This window comes from Oncorhynchus tshawytscha, linkage group LG24, assembly GCF_018296145.1.
Source record: "Oncorhynchus tshawytscha isolate Ot180627B linkage group LG24, Otsh_v2.0, whole genome shotgun sequence".
In the NCBI taxonomy this organism is placed as follows: domain Eukaryota; kingdom Metazoa; phylum Chordata; class Actinopteri; order Salmoniformes; family Salmonidae; genus Oncorhynchus; species Oncorhynchus tshawytscha.
In genome coordinates this window covers 7192918-7203801 of record NC_056452.1, presented here as the reverse complement: position 1 = coordinate 7203801, position 10884 = coordinate 7192918, and the positions used below count along the sequence as shown (strand labels likewise).

General features: G+C 42.7%; 1 protein-coding gene across 2 annotated transcripts; it reads left to right on the top strand.

Annotated features, from left to right (window-relative positions):
- The first annotated feature begins 442 nt into the window (after positions 1–442).
- On the top strand, positions 443–6247 carry pus3 (pseudouridylate synthase 3). 2 transcript variants are annotated; one of them, XM_024387000.2, is made up of 8 exons: positions 443–588; positions 2527–2559; positions 2696–3138; positions 3401–3678; positions 4023–4215; positions 4381–4490; positions 4768–4940; positions 5763–6247. In XM_024387000.2, the coding sequence occupies exons 1-8, from the start codon at positions 549–551 to the stop codon at positions 6005–6007; spliced, it is 1515 nt and encodes a 504-aa protein (XP_024242768.1). In that variant the 5' UTR covers positions 443–548; the 3' UTR covers positions 6008–6247. The 2 variants fall into 2 exon arrangements, with proteins under 2 accessions (XP_024242768.1, XP_024242770.1); XM_024387002.2 differs by lacking the exon at positions 2527–2559.
- Positions 6248–10884: the final 4637 nt, after the last annotated feature.

Sequence of the window (10884 nt, the reverse complement as noted above, 5' to 3'; positions counted from 1 at the left end):
CACACAAACAAGAGGCATATGTAGAACATGTGTGTCAACACATTCACAGCTAACTGACTAATTTGTTGTGTCCTCTAGGTCTTTGGAGCCTTACTCAGAATGTGTCTATTTCAAGACTTGAGACAAAGAAGCTACGAAAAAATGTACTTCAAAATTATACTATCATGACAAATTCCACACATCTGCTACTGTTAGTAAGATGCTGATATTGTGTTTGCTTGGCGTGCTTTCTGTCCACATATATTTTACCCTGTCATTGGAAACTTTTTTAGCTTGAAATGTATTCTTGGGAATAAAGTTTATTTGATGATGTCATGCTTTATATTTGTTTATTTATAGCCAACAATATAAACATAAAAATATAAGAAATAGCTGCCTAAAATACCAATGAGTGTCAACAATGAACTGCAACTCCCAGAAACCCTTACAGGAAATAAGTCCGTCTAGAATTTGCGTCTCATTCAGAATGAACTGAAGCGTTAATTCCGAGGTAGAGGCACGAGTTGAAGCATGCATTGTCACGTTTTACCAAAGTATCTTGATAGGGAATGATAACCTTACTCATCAAAGCTACACGTCAAAGTAAAGGTAAAATATGTTGATATTATTGTACTGATGCAAGCTGAAACTATTTTCACTGGTGCCTCGTTCTCAGAATAAAGCTAGCTAGCTAGCTAACTAGCTACCACTCAAAAACACGTTTTATTCATGTGTAGCGCAGAAGGTTGGTGGCACCTTAATTGGGGAGACCGGGCTCAAGGTAATGGCTGGGGCGAAATAGGTGGAATGATATCAAATACATTGGTTTCCATGTGTTTGATGCCATTCCATTTGCGACATTCCAGCCATTATTATGGGCCGTCCTCCCCTCAGCAGCCTCCACTGAGAAGCTAGGGTTTTCAGCCGTTACATTCGCCTGCATTTGGCTCCACATAAACTATCATTCCGACGCTGTGTTTTTACGTTTACAAAAGTAAACCTTCGCTTTCAAACCGGTCCTCGGTTTGAACATATGCTGATATGGCCCATATCAGCGAGAAAATATTTAAAATAAAAATAGTTGTAGCAGTTTTGAACAGATACTCAAGCCTTGTGTTCCTCCAGTTGACGGACTACATTACCTCGCCAGTTATGTTTACACACAGGTGTTCAGAGCAGTTAGATAACTAATTAGCACATGTGGCTGCCTATGTCTTCCATCTGTCTTCAGTAAACAAGCAATGTAACATGGAGATATGGCAGTGTGGGGAACAGTAAACCTAACCAATATAAAGCTGTGTAGTGATTTAACCTTTTTTACATTTATTTTATTTTATAATTTCTTGCTGATATGAAAGATGCGTTCCTTATGTTTCCAAAAATGTATGTCGTGGACATTCTAATCCAATAATGAGGAGAGCGGTCAATCACCAATTGGGATATGACTTTATGCTCTCCTTATTAATACGTTTTGAATAGAGTAATTAATTGCTTCTATAATAACGAGGCTGGTCATCTCAACACTCCTGTGGCAAGCAAATTTGATGTACAAAGAATACAAATATATTTTACAGCAAAGTTACGCCCTTTTAGTCTACATGAAAAACAATAGATGTATGGAATGGGTCACAAGGTGAAACTTGATATATAAGAAAGGAGTATCCCGGCGCCAGATAGTATTTGCTATGAAGGTTGTTCTTATTGTTCAGAGTTTGGCCCCTAAGACGAGGCTCTGATCTCATCCCTGTTACTTCATAACACAAACACCAACTCATTCTATGGCATACATCCAATTGTGAACTCCAGACACCCCTATCTCAAGTAAAACCCCTTCTTGACCACACGCCTGGACAAGCTCACTGAGGGGAGTGAGCCTCTAGGTCATACATTATCCCAGGATAGGTGCAACATCCGAGATGACATACAATGGTTCGAGACACTACCCCACACATCTTGTCTCAGACCTCATCTTGCCCAAGGCCAAAGGAGGGAGTGACTGGTGCACAGACATTGTGGAGACAAGTAATTGGTTCCCCATTAATCACACCATCCCTTCACGTGGTTTAAAATAGTTAGACACATTCACATATGAAGACGATGTTCCCTCCTGTCCTTCTCTTTCTGATATTCTGCATAGCACCAGGGACAGACAAGTGATAGACAAGCCTGACTTCTCCCCTCTCTGGGCCCCAGGTGACTGAGCCCCAACTGAGGGAGGAAGTGCAACTGCCAACACCAGAGTCCGAAGGGAAACATTCTAATAATGAGTTAAACCATTCAATTATATAAGCATATTATGCAGTTAAGACATCTTAATTATCTATGTCACCTAACTAATTCTGACTCTTCCGCCACATGTACTGCAAGTAATCCGTATGAATGTTTAGAGCAAGCGTCAGGGCTCTTAATAAAACTCCGGTCAGAAGATACTATCGTCAATAGGTGCTAAAGCATTTACCGTCAGTGAATGGGGTAGCTAGCTAGCTAACATGCTAACTACATCTGAATCACATACTAGACTAATTCAATTTATATGTCTTTACACAGCTAGCAAGCTGACCTTCTGCAGCAGACAATTGTGTAGGTTAAGTTCGTACGTTAGATTTGTCACTGTCTGGTGACTAACTAAATCAGAAATACTCTAAAAAGGAATGTCTTAGTTACTAGCTACATTCAAACACAGTCCAACTCTTTGTCATTCTAACTTACTTTCCAGATAAGTTATTTTGCCGTTTGCAAAGCAACATGTCTGAGGAATTACTACAGAGAGTGAGAGACCTGGAAGGAGAGGTGGGGAGACTGAAAGCACAGCTAAGAGAGAAGGTCAAAGAAGGAACTGGGGGTGAGATGGCGGTGTCAACCAACTCTGATGGAAAGAAGGATACCAGCAAGCCTGATGCTGGTGGCAGGAAAAAGGGCAAAAGAGGGAGTCGGGACCGACCGTTTGATTTCTCTGCCCATCCTCGGCGCCATGTTGCGCTCCGCTTAGCCTACCTGGGCTGGGCCTATCAGGGCTTTGCTGTCCAGGAGAACACAGACAGCACTGTGGAAGCCCGGCTCTTCGAGGCTCTTCTAAAGACTCGACTGATCCAGGATCGCCAGAGTTCTAACTATCACCGTTGTGGCCGCACTGACAAAGGAGTCAGTGCCTTTTCCCAGGTCAGATAACTTGGCCTACTACACCTCCAACAATAATAGTTCTTGAAAACATTGGCACAATAGCGGGCAACCTCTCCCAACCCAACTATGTTACTTCAAATCATATGGACAAGTTTGTTATGCCTTAGATTAAGCTAGCAAGGCTATATGGTTTCTAGCTGTCCATGCATGGACATAAACATATTGTAACAAATTCCCAACTCCCATTTGTTTTTTGCCCTCATGTAGCCTTAACAGTATATATATATTTTTCTTGACATAGGTCATGTCGATAGACTTGCGCTCCACTCAGTTTTGTGGAGGCCTAGGAGTGACTCTCCCATCCAATGTCGACGCTGATGTCAAGAACGAAGTGGACGTGGCGGAGCTACCTTATGTGAAGATGCTGAACAGAGTCCTGCCCCAGGACATCAGGATTCTCGACTGGTCACCTGCTCCGCAGGGCTTCAGTGCACGCTTCGACTGTCAGTCTAGAACCTACCGGTACTACTTCCCACGCGGGGCTCTGGATGTAACGTTGATGGCAGAGGCTGCCAAACGGTGGGTGGTGCCAAATTATCCTGCATGTAATTTGAAGACAGGTCAAATAAACAATGAGCCATATTGTCTTGTTTACCCTAGATTCTTTCTAGGGCAGGTTGCAAAGCTTAGGCCTTCTAAACAATATTTGCTATTGAATCTAAAAATGTCAAATGATGCTGACTGAAGCTAAATTATTTAGTTAGGTTGGCAGCAGTATGGGTAGGCTGGGACAACCTGCCCTGCTAGATTAAAAAGCAGGCGAAACGCTTCCTGTATGTTCTCACCACCACAGTTTGAAACAATAGTCATTTTAGAAGCTGAACTGAAAGCCCCGCATCTTCTCCCTACTCATTGGTCTACAGCTACGAGGGCACTCACGACTTCCGCAACCTCTGCAAGATGGACGTGGGCAATGGAGTGCTGCAGTTCCAGAGGACAATCCTGTCTGCCACGGTCCAGCCTGTCCATAAAACTCCCCCTCCTGCGCCCACTACCGCAGACCCGTACGACCTCTACATATTTGAGATCAAAGGACTGGCCTTCCTCTATCACCAGGTCAGAGAATGCTCCCTGACTCATTGGGCATACATGTTTTCATCTGTGGCTTATTGCATATGTTTTAGCGCTTTGGGTTTTTGAACAGCTCGTTACAAATAAAATGTATTATTATATCACCCAGTACTAACTCCATGCTATGTTGTCTGTTGTTCTTTCCACCAGGTGCGGTGCATAATGGCAGTGCTGCTGCTGATTGGCCAGAAGCTGGAGCCCCCAGAGATAGTGGATCAACTCCTGGATGTGAAGACGAATCCCAGGAAACCCCAATACAGGTGAGTTGGTCTAGGCATTGCTATCCAGAGACTCTTCCAAACACTTATTAGAAAAGCAAATAACATCTATTTTGGACAACAAGACAAGTCATTAGAAAACATGTCCACCATAGTGCTTTGTCGTGTTTACCAAACGAAAGAAAACACTCAAACAGGGAGGTAATATCTGAACATGTCCAAAACTTGTCATTTATCCATTGTAAAATATTTTGACTTAGTGTGCCCTAATGAACACAACCCAGTACAAAAGTGAGTGGTCTTTCTATTTTTCATTCAGCATGGCGGTGGACTTTCCCCTGGTGCTGTTCGACTGCCATTTTGAGGGGTTGAGTTGGCGCAGGGAGGCTGAGGAGGTGGAACATGCCCTGGCCACGCTGCAGCACCACTGGACACAGACAGCAGTCAAGACCCAGGTCATTCACGGCATGATCCAAGGCCTAGACAGCACAGGTCTGTCAATCCTTCATTGAAATCAAATCCAACTTTATTTATCCCTATCATATTGTCTAGCACTGCATAGGAGACTGTGGTCAAGAAGTATAAAGGCTACAGGTAACTGACAAAATAAAGGAAACGCCAACATAGTGTCTTTAATAGGGCTTTGGGCCACCACGAGCCAGAACGGCTTAAATGCATCTTGTCATAGATTCTACAAGTGTCTGGAACTCTATTGGAGGGATTCTTAACCATTCTTCAACGGGAAATTCCAGTGGTGGAAAACGCTGTCTCAGGCGCCGCTTCTAAATCCTCCGTAAGTCTTCAATTGGATTGAGATCTGGTGAACGAGACTGCCATGGCATATGGTTTGCATCGTTTTCATGCTCATCAAACCTTTCCGGGACCATTCATGCCCTGTGGATGGAGGCATAGCCATGGTTTCGAAAATAATGGCCTGCCCAGCACAGTGGAGCCTCATAATAATGGCCGGAACGGAGCAAATGGAATGGCATCAAACCCCTGGAACACGTGTGTTCTGATGTATTTGATACCATTCCGCTCCAGTCAATACCACAAGCCCGTTCTCCCCAATTAAGGTGCCACCAACCTGTGATTTTTATACATGACCCTAAGCATGAGGGAATGTTAATTAACTCAGGAACCATACCTGTGTGAAAGCACCCACTTTCAGTGTACTTTGTATCTCTCATTTACTCAAGACTTACCATTATTTTGGCAGTTGCCTATATGAGCAAGTGCTAGTTGTCTTATACTCAGGTTACATTGGGATTTTGTATGGGGATGTGTAATGGAACCACCCATTTTCTCCATCAGGTGGGACCTCCTCTCCCCATTGCTGGCTGATGGAAGGTACCAAACAGCGGACCTATCGGCCCTTGCTTGAGCGTCCACGCTGCGAGAGCCTGGAGTCCAGGATAGAACACTTTGTTAAAAGAGGCAGGCTTGAACGAGAAGAAGGGGAAAATGGTGGCGAAACGGTACACAAGGGCAAAAGGCCAAAGCACTCGCACCATACCTCCATTTCGTCTGTCCTCCCCGACGTGTCGCCGTCCTTCTGACCCCAGGGCCAATCAGAAACCATAAGTTTGACACCTGCTAGAGAAATTGGACTTATCATATAATATTGTCTGAATTCTTAATGCTGTTATTTTACTTTTAGATAATTTTTTTATGTAATGGAGAAACAATTGTAGGTTTTTGTTATTCTCTGGAATAAATCAATTTGAGATGAATCCGAAAGGGTTTAAAGTGTAATGGAGAACTTGGATAGGGGATTAAAATATCCTTTCATCATTGAAGATTTGTCAAGTTATGTGGCCCACCCATAGAATTAGAATTAATTATAGTAATTTAATAGGATCTCCCACCAAGGAAGCTCAAGTCGAAACATTTGCCACGATCAGGCGGAACCTTTCGTAGAATTCGAGTGAATGCCGGGAGCTTATTATCGATGCACTGAGCTAAACTAGCTAGTAAGCTAAAGAAAGTTGACTAGCTAACTTAGATGTTTCTTACCTAACCACAGATGGAACAATGAACCAGATGTATAAATCTGAAGCATCCTGTAGGCATTTCCAATCACCACCAAATATGTTGATGAGAGGAAGCCCAGTGGCCGGCATTGGGAGAAGATGGCGCGAGATGGATTTTGGCCAACATTCTGCAAATGTTCTCATCTATTAAACACTTGATCGCAATAGCTCTGCCTCCTTTCAATGCAGATGCGGAAGTGCGACATCGGCGGATGCAGTGGATTGAGAGGCACCCAGATATCTAGCTTAAACTGACATATTTTGATGATTTTTTTCAAAATTATGTTATATAGATTGACATACCTGTAACATTCTCAGAACACCACCAATTGTGTGCTATTCTAGGTACCCAAGGCAGAGCATCTATCCTCTCAGAACAGAGATTGTCATTGTTGGCTTGCAAAAGAATCAGGGCACATCAACACAAAGTGATGCTCGAAATTAGATTTTACAAGTTCAAGGTAAACATCAATTATGTTATCACTGAACCAATTTCCATTGCTTATTGTTTCAAATCAAATGTATTTATATAGCCCTTCGTACATCAGCTGATATCTCAAAGTGCTGTACAGAAACCCAGCCTAAAACCCCAAGGTGGCCAGGTGGACTGGGGACAGCAAGGAGTCATCATGTCAGGTAGTCCTGGGGCATGGTCCTAGGGCTCAGGTCCTCTGAGAGAATTAGAGAGAGCACATGTGGGGTGGCCAGTCCTCTTCTGGCTGTGCCAGGTGGAGATTATAACAGAACATAGCCAAGATGTTCATAAATGACCAGCATGGTTGAATAATAATAAGGCAGAACAGTTGAAACTGGAGCAGCAGCACGGCCAGACTATCAATATTCTCAGCTGTGAATGAAGACAGTTTCCTCTGATTTGGCTTAGTCGACTAACCTGTACCCCAGCACATTGACCCTGTATTTATTTATTTTTTTCCTTTATTTAACCAGGTAGTCTAGTTGAGAACAAGTTCTCATTTACAACTGCGACCTGGCCAAGATAAAGCAAAGCAGTGCGACACAACAACACAGAGTTATACGTGGAATAAACAGCGTACAGACAATAACACAATAGTAAAAAAAAAAAAAAAAAAAAAAGAATGTCTATATACAGTGTGTGCAAATGCCGTGAGGAGGTAAGGCAATAAATAGGCCGTAGTAGCGAAGTAATTACATCTTTACCATAATATTTTTTTTTACGGAGTTCACTAGCCTGTCGCATTAAGTAACTTTCACTTGCTCGTATGATACAGGAGTCCAGATCTTTTGCTATGACTTGTCCTGTGACTATTTTTCAGCAGCGCCGCAAATACGTCAACATACGGTCGCTATTGAACATTTTCATATCTGTATTCAACAACACTTATGGACCTACCTCCATTTGTACAGGTACCGTTTTACTGTCATGCACCAGCCTTTCTTTGTCCCTCATTGCATAAAAAAACGTCTCTATTACAATTTGTGTGTGATCATCGCTTACCATAACTGCTACAGGGGCATAGTAGTTTGGTGCGGCAAGGCAAGCTACAAGTAATCATAGAGCAAAATCCTTATTTTTATTGACTCTAGACTTGATCCCACCACCAGCGGTGTCCCAGAATACTGCACTGTGCTTCGTCATATCATGCCAGTCTGTTTTTTTTCTCCCCCAGTAAAACAATGAACCTTTTAATAGGATTTACTTGTAAAACATAAACCCATTGTTCGCTGTATTTTGGTCATCTTCAAGTTCTTTCTTTCAGTAATTTGATTTGATTTAATCAGAATCCCAAAAGTTGTTTTTGTGTCGTTCAGATGTTCGTCAACACTGATGTATCTAGTCCAATGCCACTTCTTTTGAGCAGCCAAACATCTGAAGTCGGCATTGGCTGTTAATCAGCCCCATATAAAGTTCCCAGAAATTATGTAATGACAATGCAAGTCGATCCCTGCTCAGAGCTCGGAATGGTCTTTTACCATCTTCATCTGAATGTGTGATATCGCCTGAACATAAAACAAGGACATCAAGTGCATTCAGTGTCCACAACACATTTTAGCTCGCATGACGAAAGGCCACAGTATCCGTTTATTTTTAAATGTTTTTTTTTACATATCCTTTTCTGAGCGACTGACATTAGATATTGAAAATATACTACATAGTAAGGATTTTAATATTTCCTGGAAATAGGCCTACCCATGAGAACTTGCTGTTATTACAGTGTAACTATGAATTATTACAATACTTGTTAATTTTAAGGGGTTCTTATTACACTAAGTGTTACCACAAGTTCTCATGGGTAGGAATATTTCCAGGAAATATTAAAATCCTTACTATGTAGTACATTTTCAATATCCATTATTCATAGTTACACTAATAACACCATGCAATTGCAGTCTAATTACAGGAGTGAAACAGCGAACTCTTGTTACAAATGTTAATGATTCCGATAGCATCCCAATGCACCATAAACAGGTCAACATTCACAAGGCTGCAGGGCCAGACGAATAACCAGGATGTGTACTCGGAGCATTCGCAGACCAACTGGCAAGTGTCTTCACTGACATTTTCAACCTGTCCCTGACCGAGCCTGTAATACCTGCATGTTTCAAGCAGACCAATATAGTCCCTGTGCCCAAGAACCCCAAGGTAACCTGCCTGAATGACTACCGACCCTTCGCACTCATGTCTCATGAAGTGCTTTAAAGGCATCACGTCAAGATCTGCTCATCTGCACAACACGCTTGAAATAAAAATGACATTGAACGTGTAACGCAGTGTTTTGGGTTTATTTGTTGTGTGACCTATTCTCGCCATATTTATGTGTCACCTCATTTCTCCTTCCCACTCTGTGTTTGGTGTTTTTGTGCCAATTAGTGTACTGTCTTTGACTATGTTGCACTGACTTGGGTTTTATCTCCCATCTCCTTACATATGGGTGACGGGCTCAAAGGATTGATGAACTTAATCTGATTAAGATTCTTCTTTCCAAAATGCATTATCAATGTTTTCATTGTGCTGCAGATCAGAATGAATTGCAAATGAAATAGCAGGATTATCCATGGGTCTCTGTGTCCTCTTTTTCAGTGTCTGAGCATGCCCTGATCTGCTGCCTTCTCCCTGACCTTACCCTGCTGCCTGCCCCTTCTCCCCCTGATCTTACCCTTCTGCCTGCCCCCTTCTCCCCCTGACCACTCCCTGACCTTACCCTTCTGCCTGCCCCTTCTCCCCCTGACCACTCCCTGATCTTACCCTGCTGTCTGCCCCTTCTCCCCCTGACCACTTCCTGATCTTACCCCGCTGCCTTTCCCCAGACCACTCCATGATCTTACCCTGCCGCCTGCCCCTTCTCCCCCTGACCACTCCCTGGGTTGGGTCTCTCTCTCAGAGGTTCCTTCTGAACTCTGTAGGACTTTGTGAAGCACAGCATGTCCACCTTTGAGGGTCAGCGTTTTTGCAATGGTTAGGTTTTGCAGTGATTATTATACTTTCTAACACATGCACTTAAAAGAAATGTGGATGAAATCTCAGCCAATAGCAACAGTAAATAACATACCCTATAGATGTCCTGAAAGTACTTATTTGCACGCCACTGTTGCACAAAAAAACATCTTGCATCCACATGGCTGAACTGATGGAGAAGCAACAGGAGTAGGAGCATGTGGGCCATCAGGTGAGGCTCTACGCAGGGGTCTTAATGGGTATCCTCTAGAAGTGGGGGCCCTGGAGATCTGGACAACCTTGCCTCCACTCAATCGTGAAATCCTTAATTTTTATTTTATTTAACCTTTATTTAACAAGGCCAGTCAGTTAAGAACAAATTCTTATTTACAATGACGGCCGACCAAAGGCAAAAGGCCTCCTGCGGGGACGGGGCCTGGGATTTAGATAAATAAATACACATCACCACAGGACAAAACACACATCACCACAACACACCATGAAGAGAGACCTAAGACGACAACATAGCAAGACAGCAACACATGACAAAACATCATTGTACCAACACAACATAACAACAACATGGTAGCAACACATGGTACAAACATTGTTGGGCACAGTCAACAGCACAAAGGTCAAGAAGGTAGAGACAACAATGAGATCATTGTGCTGAATTTGATTTGATTTGATTTGAAAAACGTAATTTGTGATCTGGACAGTGCTGAGAAAATAAGGAAACACTGTATTATTCAGAGGTCCTACTATAGGCCCTACTGCGTATTGCCTGCTAGAATAGTGTTGGCTCTATAAGCCAATATGTATTCCATACACAGTGATTTGGATTGTGGCCAATGGAATGGGTGGAGTAAAAGGCCAGCAATACTCCATATTATTCAGAGCCTCATGAAATGACACCATATACATCCTACTGAGTATTTCCTACAATACTTTTACTGCGGCACCTAGAATAGTTTTTGCTCTATAAACC